General features: G+C 50.1%; 1 protein-coding gene across 4 annotated transcripts; it reads right to left on the bottom strand.

Annotated features, from left to right (window-relative positions):
* Nucleotides 1-5747: 5747 nt before the first annotated feature.
* Nucleotides 5748-15422, bottom strand: LOC110310927 (apolipoprotein L6). 4 transcript variants are annotated; one of them, XM_021184105.3, is made up of 5 exons: nucleotides 15165-15297; nucleotides 14749-14842; nucleotides 13392-13492; nucleotides 9110-9908; nucleotides 5748-7007 (listed from the first exon to the last, which is right to left on the bottom strand). In XM_021184105.3, the coding sequence occupies exons 3-5, from the start codon at nucleotides 13463-13465 to the stop codon at nucleotides 6915-6917; spliced, it is 966 nt and encodes a 321-aa protein (XP_021039764.1). In that variant the 5' UTR covers nucleotides 13466-13492; nucleotides 14749-14842; nucleotides 15165-15297; the 3' UTR covers nucleotides 5748-6914. The 4 variants fall into 4 exon arrangements, with proteins under 4 accessions (XP_021039764.1, XP_021039765.1, XP_021039763.1 ...); XM_021184104.3 differs by lacking the exons at nucleotides 5748-7007; nucleotides 15165-15297 and adding an exon at nucleotides 15335-15422 and having other exon boundaries at nucleotides 8960-9908; XM_021184103.3 differs by lacking the exon at nucleotides 5748-7007 and having other exon boundaries at nucleotides 8960-9908; nucleotides 15165-15299.
* Between the last annotated feature and the right edge of the window lie 10002 nt (nucleotides 15423-25424).

Consider the following 25424-nt stretch of genomic DNA (forward strand, 5'->3'; position numbering starts at 1 on the left):
TTCTGAGTTCTAGGCCAGCCTGGTCTACAAAGTGAGTTCCTGGACAGCCAGGGCTACACAGAGAAACCCTGTCTCGAAAAACAAAAACAAACAACCATTTTGAGTGGAGGCTTGGGTAAAGTGCCTACCACATCAGCATGAGGACCTGAGCGCAGATCTCCGCACTCACTTAAAAGCCAAGTGTGGCAGCATGTGAAGAGCCTGGAGGATTCCCAGGGCCTTGCCTACTAAAATGAATGAGTTGCAGATTCAATGAGAGACGCTGTCCTGCTCCACCCACCACACATCCCCACCAAAACATCAGAGGGACTGGAGAAGACACTCAGTGTTGACAGATTCTAAATGCACCACACACACACATATGCATGCACACATGCATAGTCATACAGGTGCACACATGAATGCACACATGTACATGCACACATATATGTGCACCCATGCACATATACATGTATATGCACGCACATATACATGCATGCACACGTATGGATGTACACACACATATACATGAACACACAAATTGTCTAAGGTGACCTTTAGCTTACATGTTGCCTAAGACATGTCTTTTCTGTGTCCCTATGAAGAAAATTATAACAGCCACCTCCCTCCTACCCCTCCAGATCCACAGGCAGGAGTTTATCCATTAGTTGTTTCAAGCTGGGGCCCCAGCTGCCCAGCAGCTCCTTTCCCTGTCCCTAAGTCCTGGCTGCTTGCAGAACTCTTGGCCTTTTGTTCCTGATGTGAGAGAGAGAGTCCAGGGGGAGCCCACCCCTGAGAGGGGACACAGTTCAGCTAAAGCCAGATGTGCTCATGACTCAGGCCAGAACCTCACTCTCCGACGGCTCTGCCAGCAAGGAAGATCAACTTTTGACTCCCCTGCTTAATTCTTTGTTTTGCTTATCTGTTTTGTGTATGGGGACCACATGTGCCATTCCACCCCTGTGAGAACTGGTGGGAGTTTGTCCTCCTCTTCTCCCATGTTTAACCTCAGGGACCAAACTCAGCCTCTCAAGCAGTCAGCAACACCTTTCCCTGCTGAGCCATCTCCCCAGTCCCCATCTTAATTCTTATGTCTTCTTATGGACTGATGACAAATGATACTCAGAGACTATTGCTCAGGACTTTGGGCATAAGTCTTTGTGGAGCTCCAAGCCTGGTGCTGTGTGGCTTTATCCTTTTATGTGGCTGCTTTCAATGGAGCCAGCATCTCAGTTCCAAGGCTAGATTTGAAAGAAAATGGTCTTCTTGGCTCACAGGGCATGCCACTACTAGGAGGTGTGGTCTTGTGGGCATAGAGGTGGTCTTGTTGGAGGAAGTGTGTTGCTGTCACTTCCTGGGATCCAGATGTGGAGCTCTCAGCTCCTCAAGCACCAAGTTTGTCTGTCTGCAGCCATGACAATAATGGACTGAACTCTGAAATTGCAAGCCAGCCCCAATTAAGTGTTGTCCTTTATAAGAGTTGCCATGGTCATGGTGTCTGTTCACAGCAATGAAGCCCAAACTAAGACAATCTAGTTCGAGCCATTCTCCATCCGCCTTGGAAATCAATGCTTGAGATTCAGCAGATACTTACAGTTGCTTGGCCTGATGGTTCTTGTATTTTAATGCTAATACTGGTCCCTCCAGACCTGGTTGCCCCAGAGAAGAGAGAATCCACGTGTAGACCCAAGTGGTGCTAATGTGATCTTGCCTCAAGGTTATTTCTGATTGGTGAATAAAGATGGCAACAGCCAATAGTTGGGCAGAAGAGACATAGGCAGGGTTTTAGGGTTTTAGGGCTTGGGGGTCAGAGGAGAACCACAAGGGGGAGAAGAAGATGAATGGAGGAGAAGCCGCCAGGGTTAAGAGTCAAGATAAAGCCGGGCAGTGGTGGCGCACGCCTTTAATCCTAGCACTTGGGAGGCAGAGGCAGGCGGATTTCTGAGTTCGAGGCCGGCCTGGTCTACAAAGTGAGTTCCAGGACGGCCAGGGCTACACAGAGAAACCCTGTCTCAAAAAAAAAAAAAAAAAAAAGAGTCAAGATAACATGGTCCTGTGAGCTGGCCAATCGGAGGTAAGACCAGCCCAGATGAAACATAATAAGTAACAACTCAGGATTATCGATAGGAAATAGATTTTAATAGTATAGAGGATAGATATTTGCCTAGCTCTAGTGCTGGTTAAGGCTTATTGTAAATATAAAAGTTGAATGTCTTTTATCTGGGAACTACATGGTCAAAGGCAGGGTAGAAACCCCGGGTTGAGATTAAAGTTTTTTACAAAACACTAAAACCCAATGTGAGGCAAAAACTCACTTTAAAAAAAAAAATGAATTTCAGATTTCCAAATAAAAAACACACTCTGTCCCTTTAAGATTAAAGAAAAAAAAAAAAGATTTTTGGTTTCTTAGCCGAATAGTTTTTCCTCAAGCCACTCAGGGTTCAGGACTAGGACAAAATGTGTGCTAATTTGGCATGCATAATTCTGGGGTTTATATCATAAGCTAAGATACAGCTGTGTCCCACAAACCAAACCAAATAACACACCAAACAATAGGCTCAAACTTCAACCTGGGGTCTTCCCAAATGCTACTCTACACTGCCGTCAAGAATACTGGCAGACTGGAACTTGAGGAAAAAGACACTCTCCTTTCCAGAGTTTCTCGGCCTTCTCTCAGCTCCTCTAGACCTCAGCATTAGTCACAGCCTGCCCTGTAGGTCAGTGGTTAGATCTGGGGTGTTCTCCGCAGGCTCGTACTTGGAATGTCTGGTCCCCAACTGGCAACCATGCTGGAAAGCTTGGATTCTAACTGGCTGAAGTGTGCACTGAGATCCTCTGAAACCCTGAACGCAAATGGAACTTTTCTCACACCCCTGCTTTTTTCTTTTCATTTGTCACAGAGCTGTAAAAGGCACTGACAGACTTGACGCATGCAGAAGTCATATTCAAATTGTTGGTGCCCAAGAAAGTGAAGAAGTTATACTGTAAAACCATAAACATCACTGAAAGAACAGAAAACACTTATAGATGAAAAGATGCCCTGTGCTCTCCAGCAGGAAGCTTCAACAGTGTTTAGACCAGTGGCCCTCAACCTATAGGTCACAACTCCCTGGGTCTCCTATCAGATATTTACACTATGAATCATTTGGTTTTTGGTTTTTGGTTTTTTTTTTTTTTTTCCAAGACAGTGTTTCTCTGTGTAGCTCTAGCTGTCCTGGAACTCACTTTGTAGACCAGGCTGGCCTCAAACTCAGAAATCCACCTGCCTCTGCCTCCCAAGTGCTGGGATTAAAGGCATGTGCCCCCACCGCCTGGGGTACAGTAGCAAAATCATAGTGATGAAGTAGCAATGAAATAATTTTATATTTGGGGGTCACACATCATTAGGAGCTGTGTTAAAGGGTCACAGCATTAGGAAAGTCCAGAGCCAGTGGTTTAGATGCTAATGTTACCGAAAGAGATGACAGATTCAGCCAACACCTACCAGAAACCCAACAGATGTTTTTTGCAGAATGCAAAACTTTCTTAATGCTGTGATAAATGTCAACTCAGGGAAGGAAGGGTGTTTGGTTTCTGGTTCCAGGGTCCACTATTGTGAGGAGACACAGCAGCATCCAGAAGTGGCAAGCTCACCTCTTCAAATGCTAGCACAAGCTGAGAAGGAACTGAATAAGAACAACTGAAGCAGACTCAATGCTGCACAGTACAGGATTCTATCAATTTATTTATTTATGCTTGCATTTTGAAAGGACTGAGCCAGACTGAGTCCATGACAGGCTTCAAACTGGCAGTTCAGGTGAATAGGTCTAAGTTTCTGTTTCCCAGAATTGGGCAAGTTTGGGCAAGTCAGTTACTGGAAAAAAAAAAAAACCCACAGCCCCTGGGCAGCCAATCAGAGGCTGCCCAGACACTTACTTAGCCTGAGGCAAGAGCAATGAGTCAGCAACAGTTTCCAGGCTTCCTCAGCAACAGTTTCCAGGTTTCCCCAGCAACGGTTCTGGATTGTCCCCAGAGCCCTAGCCAATCCTAAAGACACCCATACCCCTAGTGACCAGACCAACCAATCAAGATAAAGGTCACCCACTCCCTCCCTGGAATTCCCTAATCTGCTTTAAATTGAGCCTGTGAGTTCACCTGGGCCTCTCCATCTGGGTGAATGGTAGACCCCTGAATATTATCTGAGTCTTGGATATCATTCTTCACCCTTACATCTTGTTAGTTCATTGCTTTTTTTTTTTTTTTAATGTTTTTTTGAGACAGCAGGGTTTCTCTGTGTTACCCTGGCTGTCCTGAAATTCACTCTGTAGATTAGGCTGGCCTCAAACTTAAACGATCTGCCTGCCTCTGCCTCATGAGTGCATGTGCTGCCACCACCCGGCTTCATTCATTCATTTATTTGATCGATTGTTTCAAACTCATATGTGGGTGTTCTGAGTCACATGGGTCGATCAAAGAAAGAGGGTCACTCCAGAGTGTAATTGGGCTCTGAGGCAGCAGGGAGGAGCAGTCTTGATGAACTGAACCTGGAACAGATGTACAGACACACATCCATTGAGTGTTACACAGTTTTTTGTTTGGTTGGTTGGGTTTTTTTTTTGGTGGGGGGTAGGGGAACACATTTCTCATGCCAAAGCCCCTCATCGGATCTGTTATGTTTTGTGAAGAAAAACACCATGCCCCTGCAACTTCAGTCCTTACTGTGCACTGTCTGCAGTGCCCAATAATGCAAGACATTCCGTTTTGTGACCAAAGTCACCTACAGGCTGTAAAGCTCCTTCAGGGAAACAACTTCATAGATAATGGAAGACAAGCACTGTTCTATAATGATGCTTTCAGGGTCAAAGTACTTCTGAAAACAACTCTTCATTCTGATATCTACCCTAGGTACATTGAAAATCAGCCTTTTCATTCTGATGTTGACCCTAGATACACTGATTCCACTAGAATTCCACTTCCCTGTAGGTCTCAGGATTTATAAACAAAGCCACCCACCCCACAGTGCTGTAGGGTCATCTCATAGCTCCCAGGGCTGTAGGATACAGCACTGATGTGGTATCTGTGAGCATTCTGTCTAAGCTCTGCCCCACAGTTACCAGGCAACAGCCAGGTAGGCCTGACCCACTATAAAAGGGGCTGCTCGCCCGTTCTCGCTTTCTTGCTCTCTTGTTCTTTCTCTGCTTCCCTTTCCCCCTCTCTCTCCATGTGCTCATGGCCTCTATTCCTCTACCTCTCTACTTCTCTACTGTCTCTCTCTCTCTCTGCCTTTCTCTGCCTCTTCAACCCTCTTAACGCCCCTCTCCATGCCCTGAATAAACTCTATTCTATACTATACCATTGTGTGGCTGGTCCCTCAGGGGGAAGGGATGCCTCAACATAGACCTGCAGAGGCACGTCCTTCCCCCACACCTCCATAGACCATACCTTGCCCCCTTTATCTTTTATAAACATCAGCATCCTTGAGGCCCTGCTTCCATCCTAAGTACTAAGTACATATGTACACGCACGCGCACACACACACGCACGCACCCACTCACAAACCCCACACTTTTTCTGTTGAAAAAGTGGACAGCCAGCACCTGGACAGCCTGAGAAGAAAGAACACAGGAAGTCTTGTGTGGGTGGGCCACAGTCCCAAACCTCCTGTGCAATTTTCTGTCTCCCTGTGGGTTCCTCTGCTCCCTTTCAAGGAGGAGTCTTTATCTTAGGTGTCCCATTGGGGGGGATGGAGGGGGCTTGACTGTAAAGGAAGCAGCCCTGTAGTCAAGAAGTAAGCTTCTGCCAGTGTTTATTTCACTACAATGAGGGTCAGAAAAGTCGCAACCCCAACACTCTGGAGAGGGAAGTACAAACAGCCCCCTTTCTTCTTTCTCCTCCCTCTGGGTTCATCCTGACCAATCAGGGGACCCTGAGCTCCTACCCAGTCCTCTTCCATACTGCAGAGCCCACAAGGGTACTACCTACCTGCCCCTGAGGTGGAGACAGGAACTTATGACCTCGGTATGCTCAATGGTACCCCTCAGCCCAAGGCTCTTATGTGCCAACAGATTCCACGGGCAGTGGTGAGGGTGGGCAGCTCTGGGGACTACAGAGAGCAGGGCGGGAAATTCAGATCAGCCAGCAAATGAGGAATTATCAAGGGTTAGAGATAAGGGGCTCAATTCTACAGTGAACTAGGAAGGAGGTCCCTGGGTGATGACAGCAGTGGACAGCCAGCACCTGGACAGCCTGAGAAGAAAGAACGCAGGAAGTCTTGTGTGGGTGGGCCACAGTCCCAAACCTCCTGTGCCATTCTTCCCTAGCCTTTCCTTCCCCGACTGTGTGGGGGTTTGTTTTGTTTTGTTTTGTCTTTTTAAGTGTTATAGCACCCACAAGTGACTTTCAAACCAGCAATGGAGACACACAAAAGGGTTTTTAAGACAGGGCAGTCAATCAGCTCAGGACTTGAGGCAGAAGGGGTGAGGCACAGGCTTCACTCTCTCCTTCCCCTGGAATCTGGCCTAGCAGGTTCCAGTGACAACCTTTGTGTGCAAGCATGGCTCTGAGCCAACAGTTCTCACTCGACTGAGAGACTGAGTGAGAGCACTGAAAGAGGTTGAGGTGGGGGAGGGACCCTCACAGCTTATCATTGCTAATTACTATGGAAGCTGGCAGGAAGCGGTGTCAGTCTAAAGCTTAGCAGGGGCTTGTACAGTGAGTGATGGGGGATCCCAGGAGAGTGGTGGTGATGGCTGGGTCAGAGGGAAGAAGAAGGGAGGCTCAAGAGTGCGGCTGACAGGGCTCTCTCTCCCTTCTGACACCCTAGGGAACTCCGTGGCACCTCCCTGTATGTGAGTTACAGGCATTGCCCCATCAGCCTTCCACCCCCACCCTGTTCTTCCTTCACTGATCTCAAAGACTCAAGGTCTCTGAGGCTCCTCTTCATCTGTCAGTCACCATCACCGGAGTCTTGCTTTCTCAGTCGAGGAGGATGGAGGCTGAGTCACCTTGTTTCCTTTCAAAGAGGACCTTGCGGCCTCTTTGCTGAGTCTCTGAGGGAAAAAACAGAACCAAAAGTGAGTGCAACATAATTATGATGTCGAAGTCTTGCTTTTAGAAGAGTCAGGAGCAGGGGGTGCAAGATATAATCCAGTACTCATGAGACTGAGGCAGGAGGATTGCTGAGAGTTCAAGGCCAGCTTGGGGCTATATAGTGAGTTAAAGGCCATCCCAGACAGTGTAAGTGAAGCCCTGTCTTGAAGACATAGAAGAGGAAGAGCAGAAGGAAGAAGAAGAGGATGAGGCAAGGAAGGAGAACCTCTAACTTAGAAGAGCCTCAGGCCAGGTTTGGCATTTGCCATCCTGGCGCTACCATTACTTAGCATTTCTTTTGAGAGAGGGTCCACTGTGACTGACTTAGAATTCAATAACGTAGCCCAGGCTGACCTCAAACTCACGGAGGTCCACTTGCCTCTGCCTCTCAAGTGCTGGGATTAAAGGTGTCTGCCACTGAACCCAGTTTACCACGACCTAGCTTTGATTTACCTAGTCCCCAGTGTGACAGAATTAGGAAATGGGGCCTCCTGAGAGTCCCCTAAGTTGCTAGGAATGGGAGAGAGAGCTGCCCTAGAAAGGGAGCTTGCTTGCCTCTTCCTCCTGATGAGGACATAGCAGAAGGTAGCTCCTGGGGAGCTAAAAGAGAGTCCTTCAGACCCAGGGCTTGCTGTGCCTTGCCTGTGGGCTCGCCTGTCTCAAGACCAGAGATGACTGTTCTTAACAAACGACTCAGCCTACAGCCTTCTGTCACAGCAGCACAGACAGACCAAGACACTTGGCAAGCCACATAAGCCCCCTCCCTGCCTTGGTCATCCTAGACTGCTCTAACAAAATGCCACAGAAAAACAGACAGTTCTTTTCAGACAGGCCCAGATCCAGGCTGCCAACAGCCAGTTAGCTAAAGTCCTTTTGTTCTGCCAGATTGGGTAGAGAAGAAGTTCTTCCAAGCACCAGGAAGCTTTTATAATCCCTGGACTCTGAGCAGTCAGCACTGGCTATCTTTGGCTGAATGCAGCAGCAGGAGGTACCCTCTAGGGTCAGTCAGTGCTCTTGTGCATGCCAGATACCTGGTCCCTTAGCACTGTAGTGGTGAGCGTCCAGGTCCAGGAAGTTGGGGATTTTCTATACGATGTCCCTCTAGAACTGTCTCAGTGACCAGAGCCTGTGGCTTCACCTCTCCGGCTCATTATGGACTCAGCTCTCTCTCTCTCTCTCTTTCTCTCTCTCTCTCTCTCTCTCTCTCTCTCTCTCTGCTCCTCCATTGCCTTTCTGTGATCCCTGCAATCACTGTCATACCCGTTGTCACCATTGTCACCATTGTTGTTACGGATGCTGACAGGTGAGTGCTCTGAAGCAAGACCGTATACAATCGTGAATGAACAGTTTGAAAGTGCATCTGAGCCGGGCAATGGTGGCACACACCTTTAATCCCAGCACTCGGGAGGCAGAGGCAGGCGGATTTCTGAGTTTGAGGCCAGCCTGGTCTACAGAGTGAGTTCCAGGACAGCCAGGGCTACACAGAGAAACCCTGTCTCGAAAAACCAAAAAACAAAAAAAAAGAAAGTGCATCTGAAACAATCAGACTAACCTTTGGTTAACTTTGCTAGGAAGTAGCTAGGAGTAACTCTGGCCAAGGACAAGCCGTGGGGTCCTTCCTGGTTTGTGGGTACAGCTTGGGCTCTGCAGAAGGTCATTCTCAGGCTTTATTTATTTATTTATTTATTTATCTCTGTAAGATGGAGGCCAGTCCCGAGATGGAGTATGGTTGGGCTCTCACTGCCTTGGCTTCCCTATGTGACTGGGGACATATGAACCAAATAAACCCTTTTGATCATAGTCTTTATCACAGCTACGGAAATGTGGCGAGACATCTCTGCAGACTTCACAAGATAACATCTACATGGCTCTACAGATCCCAGCTGAAGCCTCCAGGCAGGCCTCTTTCAAAACCTGGCCTTGGGAGTTAGAGATTTAGCTCAGTGGTAGAGTGCTTGCCTAGCAAGAGTAAGGCCCTGGGCTCAGTCCTCAGCTCCAGAAGAAAAACAAACAAACAAACAAAAAACAACAGCAACAACAAAAGATAGAACCCGACCCTCACCTGCAGCTTTCTATAGCGACGGGTGTGTTCAGCTAACACCCGCTCCCGTTCCGCAGCCCGTGCTCTTAACTCTTCTGCAAGCTCTGTTGGGTTTGCCGCCTTCAGATCCTTCCAGTCCTCCCAGAGAGTATATATGTCCTGGCCAAGGGAGAGGGCAGCAGCTGCACGTCCCATCCTCAGAGCATTTTTGGTCATTGCCAGGGCTGTGCCCCCAAAGGCCTTTTGCACCTGCCTGCTGCTTCGAGCTGATACTTGGCCGGCAGTCATGAGCTTTTTGGCAGCTGAGGTGACGTGGGGTTGGGTTCTGGTTAGCTGGAGGGCTCGGAGGTGCTTTTTGATGTTATCCCAGGCGCTCCCACATTTGTAGACAAGCTCACCGGCGGCTGTGACAAAGGTTGTCTTCTCTCCCTTGACCCCCTCCAGCTCCTGGTCGCTGTTAGGCATGATGCTGTTGACCTGAGCAAGGACTCTTTTATTGCGAGAGTTTTTCCTCACATTGGTCACGATGTCGGTGACCCCGGCAACTGCCCCCAAACCATGCCCAACGGCAGTGAGGACCAGGCTTCCCCCTGCAGTTGTTGTAGCCAGGGCCAAACCCAGGAGACTCAGGACTCCAGAGGCAACTGACGCAGAGGTTGTCACCACTTTGATCTTGGTAGCTTTTTGGTGGCTTTCGTCAATGTGGTCTGCGATAGCATAGAGCATTCTAATGCGCTTCTTCTCCTTCTTTCTCCAGTTCGGGAACTGTTTTAGAAACAGAACGTCATCTTCAACATCCAGAGGACTGTCATTCTTGTCCCTGTGGGTGAGGGAAACTAACACTTGGCTTCAATGTCCCAGGAGAAAGACCCAATTGCTCATCCAGCCCACGTGGCCTCCAGGTGGGCTTCACTCTGAACCCTTTCCACATCTCCCTAAAAAGCCCCTGAGCTCAACCTTTGCAGGAAGCAACTGGTGTAATAAGGAGATAAAGTCGGAGAGGAGGAACAACTGGGCAGAACACCAGGCATGACCTCGGCCCTCCTCAGAGACATGAGGCAGGTGGAATGGTCCTGAGGGACATTTCCAGCCCTGCTCAGAGGGACTAGAGCACTGTGTCTGAAGAAGGGAAGGAGAGAATGCACTGTCCTGACATGGGGGATGGAGAGGGAGGGAACGGGCCTGTGGAAAGGAGAAGGATGAGGTGAGGAAGCCAGGTTTTGAGCACAGGAGGGGAAGAAGAAGAGGGGGAAGAGGAGGAGGAGGAGGAAGAGGAGGAAGAAGAAGAGAGGGAGGAGGAAGAAGAAGAGAAAAAGGAAGAGAGGGAGAAGGAGGAAGAAAAGGAGGAAGAGGAAGAAGAGGAGGAAGAAGAGAAGGAAGAGGAGGAAGAGAAAGAAGAGGAGGAAGAAGAGGGGAAAAGGAAAAGGGAGAAGAGAAGGAGGAGAAAGAAGAGGAGGAAGAGAGAAGAGGAGAGGGAGGAGGAAGAAGATGAGGAAGAGAGGGAGGAGAAGGAGGAAGAAAAGGAGAAAGAAGAAGAGGAGGAGAGGAAGAGGAGGAAGAGAAAGAAGAAGAGGAAAAAGAGGAGAAGAAGGAAGAGGGAGAGGAGGAGGAGGAGGAGGAGGAAGAGGAGGTCAGAGTGTATAACCAGCTGCTCTCCAACCATTTTGATTTTGGCAGCAGGGGCTGAGCCTTTCACATCTCACTTTGAGAGGGAACATAATGAGCAGTAATCAGTTTCTGCCTATTCTCCCTGGCCACCTTCATTCGGTCCCTCAGCCAGAGGGGTGGGCCCTTCAAGGAAGTCCTTTCTTCCCCTAGCCAGCATGTTACAGGATAGAGGGGTAAGGAGTACCTGCCCGCCAGAGGAGTTTGCCTTCCACAGAGGGAAGGGCATTGGGAGGGGCAAAGCTGGCTCCTCCAAGCCCCTTTCCAAGCTGAGTGTCACTCATGGGACTGTGGGTCTGCTGTCCGCCACTGGGATGCAGGGACTCCACTCCAGGAGATGAAGCACAGGCGCTAGACTACATTCCTTTCTTGCTGCTATTGGGGTGCTGGGCTCATTGGATTCCCCAGTACACTGCTCAGGGCAAGTGGGATGCAGCTAGGATGGGGGCCTCTAGCCTGACATTCTAGGTCAGGATGCGGCAGAACCTAAGTCGCCCTGAGCATCCTGCTGTTTCTCGCCAGTGTCAGCTGGAGTCATGATTTCCCACTAAAGGATAGCCTGTGCCATGACCAGGTCCCCCACAGATATAAAGGTCCTCCAGTACTGAAGTCCCATGGATAAACTGTCCCGGTCTTTTATGTATTTACATATAAAGCCTGCCTGCAGGCCCTGACTGTTGTTTTGCTGTTGTTTGGTTTGGTTTGGTTTGCGTTTTGGTTTTCCCAGCAGGGCTTCTCTATGTAGTCCTGGCTGTTTTAGAATTCATTAAATAGTAGACCAGGCTGGCCTTGAACTCAGAGATCTGCTTGCTTCTGCTTCCTAAGTGCCAGGGTTAAAGGCATATTCCACCACTGTCCGGCAGCCCCTGTCTTTTGAATACAGTCCTTTAGACTGTAGAGTCTAGATGACATACTGTCTTGTAGAACATTAGAAGCTGTGTCTACCATGATGATTTGTTTGTGAAGGCGTAGCCATCGTGGGCCTGTCTACATGGCACGTCTCCTGAGGTGGTTGACGTAGATCACATGCATCATAGATGTGGAGCTACCATTGCAGAGTGCATGTTACATGGCTATGATGTTTCATTTCTGTGTGGTTTCAGGCAATGGAAGCTGTATCCTGCTATGTCCAGAACCCTCTGCCTTGGGTAGTCCTGTCCCCAGCCGAGAATGAGCCCCCACTTCAGTTCTGTGAAATTCCACCTCCCTTGTTGCCTTCCCTTAAGCTGTAGCAGGATCCTAGGGTCCAGCTGTGGACTAATGTGTGACTGGCCTTGAACTCGTGAATGTATTGAAAAGTAAAGCATCTCTCTACTAAATTGTCTCACATGTATCACGTCGCCCTGCTAATTAAGCCTGAAAGCTATCAGTGTCCACATAGCCTTCCAGCCTCCTTGCAAAATGGAGGACTCCCTTTACTAGCAGGGCTCCCCCTTCTCTGACCTTGTCTGGGAAGTTCAACCCTCCCTCCCCCCCCCTCAACCCCATGCCTCTATCTGCAGAATGTCAGGTAGCCTTAGATTACAGGTTTAACTTCTATTCTCTTGATGAGAACCTGGCCAGCTAGCACCTGAGTTTCTGGGATGCTTCCCCATATTAATGAGAAGGCACTCAGTTCTTTATGCCTTCAGCCTTAGCCCATCCTGGATATTTGGGGACCTCTGTCCCCAAAACTATATAAGCCTTGAAGCACCCCAAGTAAAGTTGATCTGCCTCCTCACAGCTGGTCCCAGTGTGATTTCCATAAGTAGTCACAGGGTTTCCGACCCCCTTCCTGTTGCTCCCCACCCCCGTCCTACCCCCCATTCATTGTCTCTGCTCCATTTGCCATAGTCCTTGGAGCCCAACACTGTACATTTGACTAAATGTTTACTTAACTCTCCAAAATATTACAGTCAACCTCATGGAGTATTTTCTCCTCAAGGAAACAACATTGCCTCAGCATAATGGAGACTTTGTTTGTTTGTTTGTTTGTTTGGTTGGTTGGTTGGTTTGGTTTGGTTTGGTTTGGTTTTTTGAGACAGGGTTTCTCTGTGTAGCCCTAGCTGTCTTGGAACTCACTCTGTAGACCAGGCTGGCCTCAAACTGAGATCCGCCTGCCCCTGTCTCCTGAGTGCTGGAGATAAATCCCTCTTTCCACACAGTGATCCTGGAGGGGTGTGTGGTGGTTTGAATGAGAATGGCCCCATAGGCTCATATATTTGAATACTTAATCACTAGGGAGTGGAACTGTTTAAAAGGATCAGAAGGATTAGGAGGTGTGGCCTTGCTGGAGTGGGTGTGGCCTTGCTAGAGGAAGTACATCAATGAGGGTGGGCTTTGAGGTTTCAAGAGTTCTCTCCAGGCCTCTATCTCTCTCTGCCTGCCTGCTTGTGGATCAGGATGTAAAACTCTCAGCTTCTACTCCAGTGCCACGGGCACCGCCAGGCTCCCACCATGATGGTAATGGATTAGCCTCTAAAACTGCAAGCAGGCCCCAATTAAACGCTTTCCATTTTAAGAGTTGCCTTGGTGGTGGTGCCTTTTCACAGCAATAGAGCAGTGGACTGGACAGGACAAGTGGTTATTCCTAATTGAGAGAACACATGCTGCCTTCAATACAACCAGCCCTTCCCAAGAAGTCCACCCCCTGGGTTACCTTAGCAACTCAGCATCAGCCTCATAGTCCTCCCATGTCTGATGGCTCGGGGTTGGAGTTTGTACCAAAGCCATGTCCTTATGAGGCAGCTTGTCTTCTAACTGGAATATAGAAAGCAAATTTGCTGCCAATAGCATGCAACATTGTAAAATTCAAGGAAGGAAGGATTTTAGACTGTGCAGAATTGAAATCATACCACGCCATGGCTTATACTAACCATGATATCTGCAAACTACAGCTTTTTAGTTAAGGTATAGCCCATCTGCAGCAAGCACCGCCCCCCCCCCCCAAGGAAGCACTCAGCACAGTGTAGGAACTGGTTCTCCCCTTCCTCCGACTGTGTGAGTCCTGGAGAACAAAGCCAGATCACCAAGCTTGGTGGCACTCAAGCTTGGTGGCAGACCCGTTCACCGGCTGAGCTGTCTTACCAGCTGAGGAAAGAGGGTTGGGGACCGGCTCAGTCAATGGCTTTGTTGCTCACATGCAAAACCCAAAGGGATGCTCAGGAGAGCCCAGGAAATCCCAAGAGCAGGAGCTCTGTGCCAGCCACCTTTGCCACTGTCGGAGACCAGATATCAGATCCAAGGTCTCCAGAGCCCTTGTTTGCAAAGATATTAGGGACACGCCGGCCTTGGGTGTGCGGACCATGGTAGGGATGGTTTTCAAGTTGTGAAGAGGAAGCAGAAGGGCTTTCAGGAAGAAGAGCATTGCTATCCTTGGAGTGAATGGGTGACAGCCTGGACTGGGTTCTTGGGACCCTTAGACTCCCCCAGTGCACATGAGGAATACATGAGCCAAGGGCAACGTTAAGCCTGGGGGGTGAGAAACTGTTCTGTTGACCACCCCTGCACCATTCCAAAGGCTGCCAGGTGCTCGTATGTTGTGGGGCTTGATGGAGGCTGGCTGTTGGTTGGTCTCAAGGCACCATTAAGCCATCCTGCTGATGGGATGTATGCAAGGGACAAGTGAGTGTCCAGCCAGAGACTGGAGGGGGCAGTTAAAGCTGCAAACCAGGTGAGAAAGACAGAGGACAAGCAGCAACTGAGCCACCCAGCGTCACGGCTCAGGAGAAGAAAGCAGAGGTGACAAATTTGACTGAGGAGAATACTCAAGAATGTTCGACAGGCCTTTGTGCCCCCCACTGCACACACCAACCACCATTACCACCCCACCCACGCTGCGCACACTTTGTTGGGAGTGACCCAGGCTACTCACATTCTAGCGAGCCCTCTGACACAGAGGCCACCCCACCCCAGCCATCTGGGTGTTTTTCAGTGTCCAGCCCTATTCCTCCACCTTTGACCCATAATGGCCTTCCACTGCCAAGAGCCGCCGCCGCTGGCAGACCAGAACGTACCTTGCTGCGGCGATGTCTGAAAGGATTACCGTGCTCTCTTCCAAGATCCAAGTGGCTAGGGTGGTCGGCAGGGAAGAAGCCCTATCTGTCCTCTCTGCAGAAGAGAGACAACCTCAGTACTACAGACACAGTCCTGAGAAGCAGACCCAGGGGCCTTTTAATTCCACAGAATCTAGCTGGCCGTTGGAAGCGTCTCTGTCTGGGGAACAGCTAGCTAGGGAATTCCTTGCTAAGGACCCATCATCTCTGGACTTTTCATAATTACACCCAGGCTACAAAAACAAACCAAAGTCTTTTCAAAGGAGAGAACTTGGGTAGATAAGAAGTTAGTGCCTCTCATTGGCACATCTGAGCCAGTGAGGTTCCCAGTGAGCTGTCATATGTTAGGAGCTGAACCCGAGACCCTGCCCAACTACCTAGTTCCTAGCTGCCTGAGCTTCCAGCCTTGTTAGCCAGTCAGCTCTTTTTCCTCCGGCAGTGACTGGCTTCTTATTCTCCTGCTCTCCTTGTTGATTAGGGTCCCGGAAGCAGCCCTCCCCTCCCCGATGTCTCTCAGAGATAGGATGACTCCAGGCTCAGACCTCACCTCTCCAAGAGTCCTCCAATCAGTCCAGCGGGCACTGTGACCAGTATCAGGGCAGAATGGGAACATTCACCAACTGGGCCAATGGCTGGAATGTGGTGGCTCTTGGAGGCGGGAGCGGAATTATGAAACTGGTTTACTTAACCTCGAATCATTCCATAAAGCTGCAGCCTGGCTTCTAAAACCATTTCCCAGAATAGGGGCCTTGCTGGGAAGTATACTGTTTGAATGTTTCACTTTCCTCTCTTCCTTTACACACACTGTGAGGTGTATAGACAGAGGACTGGCCATTGGCGTGGCTCAGGGTAAGAGCGCTTGCGTGTGCCAGACCCTGAATTCCATCCCCAGCCCTGCTAAAGAACCCTTCATTGCTTCTTCCCAGCTGTGTGTCAGGCTCCACACTAAGCGGTTGCTGCTGAGCTAGGACCTGGAAGGCCACAGACATCTATGCTTGCATGACTGTGAATCAGAATAACCCACCCTTGGCCTGATTCTCCATCTGTAAGGTGCACACCATTCTAATGTTGATATCTTTAAGCCATTGTGAGATGCCCCAGAGTATGTGCTACGTTACCCAGCAGACATCCCAAATGCCATAAACTCACAGTGGCTGTACCCACTAGGTTCCCTCCTGTCCCAGGCTGTCTTTGTGTGTGTGTGTGTGTGTGTGTGTGTGTGTGTGTTGGGGGTGAGGGGTTGTCTGCAAACCCACTACCAGCCTGCAGAGTAACGATTCACACGAGGCAAGAAAGAAATCCGGTTCAACACAACTTGTTAGCCTGTGCTGCTTCAAACTTCTGAAATCTGACCCGAGCAGTTTATTTTCGACATCACTAAACATAGTACAACCTTGGAAAAAAAGTTTCCGAGTGACAATTACCACAATAAAGCTTAAGGCATGACCACATCAAAACTCCATGGCAACAAACATGTCTTTGGCAAAGTACCTGTGACCTCCTCCACAAGAATGGGTTCTAACTGACTGAGATAGGATGCTCAGGGGGTCTGGGAAGAGGCTGGGGATTCAGCTCTGCGGACAGCAAAGGTCTGTATCAGGCTATTAAATACTTCCAATCCAAAACAGAGATAGGTATAACTCTTCCTGCTGTGAAAAGCCTACATGGATGAGATTCCTGGTTTATCTAGGAGAAACTTCTCTGTTCTTCTCTGTGAGCACAAAGGGCCTCGTGCCTTCTACACCACTGGATCAGATACAGATGTGTGACCCGGGTCACAACCCCACGAGGAAAGCAGCACCAAAACTATTAACTGGCCCCGGAAATCCTTCCATGCAAACTGTTTTAAAGACCAACACTTGGTAGAAGGCTCAGGTTGGTGAAGTGTTTGCTGTGCAGGTGTGAGTTTGATTCTCAGCAGCCACAGTAAAAAGCCACTGTGCCTATATCATCCAAGCTGGGGAGGTGGGGCCAGGGGGATCCTGAGACTTGCCAACCAGTCAGGCTCTGTAGGAGACACTATCTCAAAACTAAAGTGAAGGTGACTGAAGGGGGTTATTCATGTCAAACTCTAGCCTCAAAACTAAAGTGAAGGTGACTGAAGGGGGTTATATTCATGTCAAACTCTAGCCTCCACACTCGCACGCACACACCTGTGCACCAAGGCATACACACATACATGAATACTTAAACACGATTGGCCCATGCACTTGGTGGAAAAACTTGGCCTGAAGCCCAAAGAGGAGACATGCCATAGATGTCTTATTTGTGACTGAACACTCTACACTCAGCCACTGGTACCTTGGCTAGTTGTGAGTTCTGGGTTATCCACCATCCCCTGTGTCTTAGTCAGGGTTTCTATTCCTGCACAAACATCATGACGAAAAAGCAAGTTGGGGAGGAAAGGGTTTATTCAGCTTACACTTCCACATTGCTGTCCATCACCAAGGAAGTCAAGACTGGAACTCAAGCAGGTCAGGAAGCAGGAGCTGATGCAGAAGCCATGGAGGGATGTTCCTTACTGGCTTGCTTCCCCTGGCTTGCTCAGTCTGCTCTCTTATAGAACCTAAGACTACCAGCCTAGAGATGGTCCCACCCACAAGGGGCCTTTCCCCCTTGATCACTAATTGAGAAAATGCCCCACAGCTGGATCTCATGGAGGCATTTCTTCAACTGAAGCTCCTTTCTCTGTGATAACTCCAGCTGTGTCAAGTTGACACAAAACTAGCCAGTACACCCTGCACAAAGAAACTTCTCTGAGAGATACAGAGTATCAAATTGTCCTCTAAAGGAATATCCGTATCTTTATCAGTTTATGCTAGAATGGTTCATATGGACATGCTACAGTCAGCCTGCCACATCTAGGGCGCCGACAGCTGTGGAGTCAACCAACCACAAACCACAATATTGGATTGGCAGAGAGACAACTTCCCATAAATCCCAGCACTCAGGAGACAGCGCCCAGAGGATGAGGAAGTTAAGGATAGCCAGGCTCCATAACGCCACAGTGTCTCAGACCCTTATCTTTCCTTATGGCTTGGGAAAGCACTTCACTAGAACTGAATACCTATAGATGCTTCCTGTTACTATCAATTACTACCTATTTGCATATCATTAAAATTGTATTAAGTGTTGTAAGTCACAGGAGGACAGGAGCAGGATCATACAGGAGCAGGTGCAGGGGCTTTCCGCAAATACCGTGCCATGCTATCTGAGAGAACTGAGCATCCCCAGGGTTGCTGGGGATGCTTGGTGTCTGGAGGAAACCTGCAGTCTTTTCCTCTGAGTATCACAGTTTCAATATGTACACACATGTACGCACGGCTGTCAACACATCCACTACAGGGGGACGGGCCCGGGGAGCATTCTGACCCTGCAGTTCTCAGATTCCAGGAAACAATTATCTTTTCCTGGCCTCAGTTTCTAAGGACGTTTGTGCTAAAGATGTCTGAGGTTGCTCCTTGCCAAGTGTAGCAAAGTTTCCATCTCTGCCCTCCAGGCTCTGCCTAGAAGCAGCTTTCGGATCCTGGGACTCTCAGGGCAGAGTTTCCCCTCCGAGAAGCGGTAGTTGTGAATAGAAACAGGGGCACAAACTTGATCCTAAGAACATGACATTTCAGGTCTAGTAGTTTCTCCAGCTGTGCCCTGACCCTTACTTCCCTTCCCGGGTTCCTGGTGACATCAGATTGTCCTGACTACAGCAGAGGCTGACACACTCAGGTCCCCTGTGAGTATGCATACATATAAGCATTTACGTGCACCTGTGTAAGGCACTGATGTCTATACGCGTGCTTTGTTCTTGACTCTCTTGGGAGATGTGAGTTGCTCCTTTTTAAAATCATTTGCTTATTTTAGTTGTATACGAATGCGGCCTGTGCAATCATGTACAACTCAGAAGATTGCTTCCAGGAGTTGGTTCTTAACATTTCACCATGTGGGTCCCAGGGATTGGACTCAAATACTTATCCTCTGAGGCATCTGTCTGGCCCGTGAGAGGCTCTGGGGGTGGGGTATCCATCCACTTTATCCCACCTCACATTAAAAACTAATATCATCCTGTATCCTTTCCTCTCTGCAATTAGTGCCCAGTCAGGTGAGATGGGGGAATTCTCCCGGGCGGTCTGAAGCAGGGTCAGTGCTGGATCAACTGTCCTCTGTGGGTAACGCAGGTAGGAGAGGGCGTTATGAAATATAGTGCGGCGAGGGGATACCTTTGGCGGGTCCATGCCAAGGTGCACCCTTAAGAAATTAGGTCTTGCAACAGATCTGGTGTAAAAGAGGTTTATTGGGGGAGGGGAGAGGCGTGAGGACCTGGGGAAGGGATAGGAGGCAGATGAGGGAACAAGTAGACAGGCAGACAACTGGGGAGCAGAGCTGTGGGGACAGAGAGGGCGGGCAGAGAGAGAAGAGAGGGACCAGGTACTAGTCCTCCAAAAGGGAGAACAGGGAGATGGAATGTTGAGAACAGAGAGCTGGGTGGGCGGTGGATCCTTTTATCGGCAGCACATACCAGGCGAGCCCGGATGCAGCCGCAGGTCATGACCCAAGCAGCTCTTAGGTCCCTGAGAGCGGGCCAGTGGAATTGCCTGTGCGCTAACACAGGGGCACGGTGCTCTGGGGTGGGGGTGGGGGGCGGGAAGACTGCGGGAGAGGGGGAAGGTGCAGTCACGGGAACAAAATGCCGGGGAGCGAGCTCTTCCTACAGAACAGAAAGACTTGTTTTGGCTCACAGTTTCAGAGCTTTCTGTTATTGATCCGTTGGCCCCGTGGGCCTGTGGTGAGGCACCCTAACCAATAGTGGAGGAAAGGACTCATCTCAGGACAGCCAGGGAGGAGGCATGGAGGTAGGGTAAGCAGGGAGGAGGGAGAAAGGGAGAAGGGGAGGATACGAGGAGAGAAAAAAGGAGGGCAAGGGGGAAGAGGACAGGGCATAGGTCCGTCCTCCTCGCTCTCTCTCTCTCTCTCTCTCTCTCTCCCTCTCTCTCCTCTTCTCCTCCTCTTCCTCCTCCTCCTCCTCTTCCTCCTCCTCCTAGACAGGATTTCTCTGTGTAGCCCTGGCTGTTCAGGAGTTCATTTTGTAGACCAGATTGGCCTCAAACCCAACAGAAATCTGCCCGCCTCTGCCTCCTGAGTGCTAAGAGCCTGTATGGTCCTCCAAAGGCCCAAGTTCAGTTCCCAGCAACCATTTCAGTTGGTTCACACTGCCTGTAGATCCAGCTCTATGGCATCCAACTCCTCTGGTTTTTTGGGCACTTGCAGTGACGTGCATATACCTGCACATAAACATTCACTAACTAAAAATAATGAAACAATATTTTTTAAAGGTCATGTTGTCCCCAGCAGCATCCATATGCTGGCCACCAAGCCATTAGCATGTGATCTCTGGAGGCATTTCAGCAGGTGTGCCCTGGAGAGCCCCCAAATGGACCTGAAGGAAAGGCTGGGCTAAGACAGGACCACCATGAAACAGACCCGGGGAGTGGGTTTACTTGGCCCCGTGTCTGGGATGGAGTTAGGCTGACCCTCTGTGCTCTATCACCCTGTCAGTAAGAGTGAGCAGTCAGTTCTTCCTGTCTCAGAGAACCAAGGCAGAGTGGGCTGGCGGCTGGGTTCGCAGGCCAAATCCATTTCCCTTTGCTCCGTGGCCTCTGAGAGCTGAGAAGGTGGGGTTGGAGCTGTTGGCTTCAGTCCTACCTTGGGTTCCTGGCTTCTCACCAGACAGCAGGGACCCTGTCCAGGGAGTCAATGACCCAGAGGTCAGGAAAGACAGGGCCGGGACTCTCCCCACTCCCCACAGCCCTGTGGTGGGAGGCAGGGACTTGGGAGTGTCCATGGTCTGTTCATGAGTGGGGGTGGGGGGGGGAACTGCACTCCTCCCCCTCAATCAGCAGACAGGGAAACCTGCCAGCGACTGTGGTTAGGGGGACTCCCCTGCGCAGCCCGAGCTCCAGATGTTTTTTCCATGAATGCTTTTGCAGAGTGGAGAACCGGAACCACACTGATCCAGACACTGGCCTGGCCTCCCTCCCCAGGGCAGGGCTTCCCTAGGCTGCCCCGATAGACCACGGGATCTGCAGTAAATCTCTGCTGCTCCAAGCCTGCATTTTCCCTTCTGTAGACAGCTGAACAATGACCATCCCCACCCCCCAGCCCCCCACCCCCACAAAGCCGAGCCTGAGACCATGTGACTTGCAATGGGACCATATTTGGAAACATTCTCTGAGGATGAAAAAAAAAATCAAATAGCTCTGGAGATGAGGTCATCTTGGCGCTTGTGTGAGTCAGGAAGCCAACAGCAGTGTCCTTGAAAGAGACAGAAGCCGACGACGGGGCTGTTTGTTAGCAAGTAGGGTTGGAGGGAGAAAAGGCAGAAATGCATCAGGCCCAGCCACTGCCTCTCTTAGCCTACACACCAGCAAGCAGGCCCACCCTCTGGTCTAAGGCATGTGTAATATCAAGAAATATCAAGGCCTACAGCCACATGACTGGGGAGAGACTTAAGAAACTACAGGGCCTGCAGAAATGGCCAGAACTGCCTCATCATTGTCTGCTTCTTCCCATCCTCTGATCTGAATGCTCCTGAGGATGGAGGAAGAGGAAGAGAGGGAAGAGGAGTGAGGAGGGGGAGGAGGAGGGAGAAGGGGAGAGAAGGAGGAGCTAAGGGGAGGAGGGAGGACTCTAAGCAAGGTCACTGAGTGGTTATAGCCTCTGCACTGGGCTGTCTCTGCAGCTCGATATGATGGGGAGGGCTGAGGAAAGGGTTAAACCTTCTGAGTCATCCTTCGGTTTAAAGTGGTAGTGAACTGAGACACAAAGAGGAAGGAGAGGACCCGTGTTAGTGTGACCTGGCCCTCTTGAGAAGGAGGGGCTGCAAAGAAAAAGGGGATCTCTCCAGGCTGACTAGGAAGCTGGCCAGAACACACTACACTGCCAAAGAGGCCCCAGGGTGCTACCCTCAGCCCTAACTGAGTTCTTGGAAGGACACAGAGCCCCGCTCCCACACAGTACTCCCTGTCCAAGATTCCCCTGAGGCTGTAGCTGGCAGCCACACAGCTCACACACTGTGAGGGACTAATCATAGCTGTCCATCTGATTGGTGCCCGAGCCCTGGGACCGCCCCTAACTCACCAAAATGCTCCAAGTTTAAAATCTCCCCCAGTGAGCTCCCACCCTTACTTAAAACCTCACTCTTGGCCAACCCACTTCACAAACTTTCCCACCCGACCAGCCTGGTGGTCTTGCAGTTTCCAGGTCACTCTGTGTTGTGTGTCTGCTTCCCCAAGCTTTTTCTTATCATCCTTCAGCCCTCCTGCATGACCAGGGCACTCACCCCTCCACTTGCCCCTGCCCATCTCCCAACATTGGCCAAACACAGCCATTTGTTGAAGCCGATGTTTTCTGATCTCAGACAATGACCGTGGCTGCAGTGCACCCACCGGGTCCTGCCTGGCTTTGCCCTCCTGGCCTAGAGAGGCCTGTCTTTGTCCTCCCTGAAAGTGTTCAGAGCTGGCTGGCTAAAGTGAATAGTGGCTCTCTCAGAGGGGTCTCTAAACCTCTCTCTTGGTCCTGAGTACTTCTCTCCTTCCAGTTTTGGCTTGATCCAGGAGACCTGGGGTGTTTGGTGGCCCCCAAGAAGGAAGTTAGGTCCCTGAGAGACGTTGAGCAGAGCTTCAACGCTAGGACTGAATGGTACTGTAAACGAGGCCTGAACCACTTGGGCCTGGGGCCTGCTCTGGTTCTTGCTTCCTCTCACAAAGCCTGAGAAGCAGGCCTCCCTATCTCCACCAGGTTCTCTCCCCTGTCCTCATAGTGCAGATCAACCCATCTCTGACTGCCCCAAAAAGCTGCCAAGGCTCCCTGGTTCTTGGAAGTCTCTTCTCGACTTTCCCCCTTTTCTTCCACATCAGCATCCTCAGGGCCTATCCTGGCTAGTTTTGTTTTGTCAAGCTAGAGTCATCTGGGATGAGGGGACCTCAATTGAGAAATTACCTCTCTCAGATAGACTGGCCTGTATGCAAGCCTGTTATGGTTTGTAAATGCTCAAACCAGGGAGTGGCACTATTAGAAGGTGTGGCCTTGTTGGAGTAGGTGTGTCGATGTGGGTGTGGCCTTTAAGACCCTCATCCTAACTGCCTGGATGCCAGTTATCTGCTAGCAGTCTTCAGATGAGAAGACATAGAACTCTCAGCTCCTCCTGCACCATGCCTGCCTGGATGCTGCCATGCTCCCACCATGATGATACTGGATTGAACCTCTGAACCTGGAAGCCAGTGCCAATTAAATGTTGTTCTTATAAGAGATGCCTTGGTCATGGTGTCTGTTCACAGCAGTAAAACCCTAACCAAGATAAAACCTGTGAGGCATTTTCCTGATGACTAACTGATGTGGAGGGCAGAGCCCACAGTGGGTGGTCCTGCGTTGTATAAGAAAGCAGGCTGAACCAGCCCGTGGGCAGTGTTCCTCTGTGACCTCTGTTACAGCCTTGGTTTCTTGGAGGCCCATGTTCGCTCTGCCACAGGGCTTGGGGAGGCAGCATGCAGGGAGTTTGACTGCGCTCTTATCCCATGTGGGTGCATGGGCTGATTCCCCAAGGCAGATCTTGATGAAAAGAGCCAGTCCGTGGTTCTAAACAGTTTATTGCCATGGCAGAAAATGGATGTGTAAAACCATATCCACTTCTCAGGGCGGGCCCAAGATTAAATACCTTTTGCAGGGAGGAACTTCTGGGAAGGGAAGTTTATTGGCTAAGTCCTCTGGGCCTAGGTACCTCATTAGCATGGAGAACTCTGTTTTGGACCTATGTGACCATAGGACATGTTTCTTTTATGTGAGAAGCATGTCACATGTTCCAAGTCAGGAGTCTGTCAGGGAGCTGCGAGACACCTAAGCCTCAAGTGTGTGCCCCTGAGCCTCCAGGTCTTAGCCTTCTCTTCCTGGCACAGTTTTACGTCCCACAATTTCTCATGATAATGGATGCTAACTTGTAGGCCAAATCTACGATTTCCCAGATAAGCTGCCTTTCTGTTTATCACAGGAAGAGAAAACAAACTCAGACAAAGCCTTCCTTTTTTTTTTTTTTTTGCCCTGGCACCCTCTCTGTATACTGATAGGCCAGAGCACACAGTTTCAGTCCAAAACTGTGTTCCACAGGACAAGCCGAAGCATCTCCAAATTGCTGGGTAAACCCCTGGCTGTTTTGGGGTACAACTAGAGTAAGGAGAAGAACAAATCCACACCACCCCTATCTGGTGACAGCATAAGGTGGGGGCCTAAGATCAGAGTTGCCACAGCTGGGCCTATGGGAGGATGTGGGTGTCTCGGGACCCTGCATGGTGGAGTGGGCTTGACTTTGGAGACACAAATCAGGGTGACCCACGGATGCCTTGTCTTTTTCCTTCGGAGTTTCCCTCCCACAGAGGAGCTTTGGATGCAGGCTCTGGGTTTTCCAGAGGACAGAGGCCCAAGGTGAAGGAACTGGGGACCCAGGAGAAGGCCTGCAAAGAGGGCACCCCATTCCATGTGAAAGTTGCCAGTCCTGGAGCCTCTGCCCAGGATGTGCAGGCAGGCGACTGCCCTTGCAGTGGCTGAATAGATGTGTAGATAGTCCTCGACCTGGAAAGGCTGGCCTCCTCCCAAGCTGCCCTGGGCCTGTGGGGTTCCTAATCACTCACGCCATCTGTTGGCGTTCCATTCAGCTGGCCGGCTCAGGCTGCCCCACACCCCCACCATGCATACTTGGTTGTCCTCTGCATTCAAATCACCACCACCCCGTCCACATCCCCTCCGCAGGCACCTGAAATGTCTTTCTTGCTCACATCTACCCATGGTTTGAAAACACTAACAGACCCTGGCTGTAATTCAGTGGCCTAGAGCTCATGCCTCACCAATCACGAGAGTGCATAGAAGGGTGAGGCTGAGGCAGATGTAAGGAAACTTTTTGGGGTGGTGACAGTGACTGTGTCTTGATAGTTTGGGTGAGCCAAGTGTGTGCTTCAACAAAACCCAGTGCAGCCTCAGGTCTGTGAGTCTTTGGATGTGAGCATCACTGGGGAGAAAAAAAAAATGCAAATCTTGCTTCTCATCCTGAAAGCATTAAACAGGAGACAGCCAGATAGATGTCTGCAACCATGCATCACTTAGGGACCAGGTACCTTCTAAAGATGGCTGCCGGTCCTTATGTGAGTATCGCATAGATGGAGTAGCCTATGGCAGGCTTTGAATCTGGGACCCCCTTTCGCCACTGTATTCTGTGCCACATTTGTCATCTGCTTATGTGCTTATTTAGGTTGGGTCCCCCCTCCCCTCCCCCATTTCCTGGCTGTTGTGAACAGGGGGGAATAGCCGTGGCTGAGCAAGCATCTGTAGAGCAGCGTGTCCTCCTTTGTACGCATGCCAAGGACGGCCATAGCTGGGTCCCATGGTAGATTGAGTTTTGCTTTTTGAGGCTTCTCCACACTGATTTCCAGAGTGGTTGCACTAATGTGTGTCACCACTACCACCACCCCCAACGCTAAACAAGGACCATCCACAATCTTGCTGCCACGTGATGTCGGCCGCTGATTGATGTCAGCCGTTCTGAGTCGGGTGAGATGAAATCTCAGCTGCTTTAGTTTGCGTTTCTCTAATTACTAAGGATG

This window comes from Mus caroli, unplaced genomic scaffold, assembly GCF_978045245.1.
Source record: "Mus caroli unplaced genomic scaffold, Mus_caroli_1 scaffold_16, whole genome shotgun sequence".
Lineage (NCBI taxonomy): Eukaryota > Metazoa > Chordata > Mammalia > Rodentia > Muridae > Mus > Mus caroli.

Coding starts and splice junctions, on each gene's coding strand:
- LOC110310927 (XM_021184104.3), bottom strand. CDS start 13,465: ATGGCTTTGGTACAAACTCCAACCCCGAGCCATCAGACATGGGAGGAC. Junction 9,909..13,391: donor GCTGATGCTGAGTTGCTAAG/GTAACCCAGGGG, acceptor CCTCACCCACAG/GGACAAGAATGACAGTCCTC.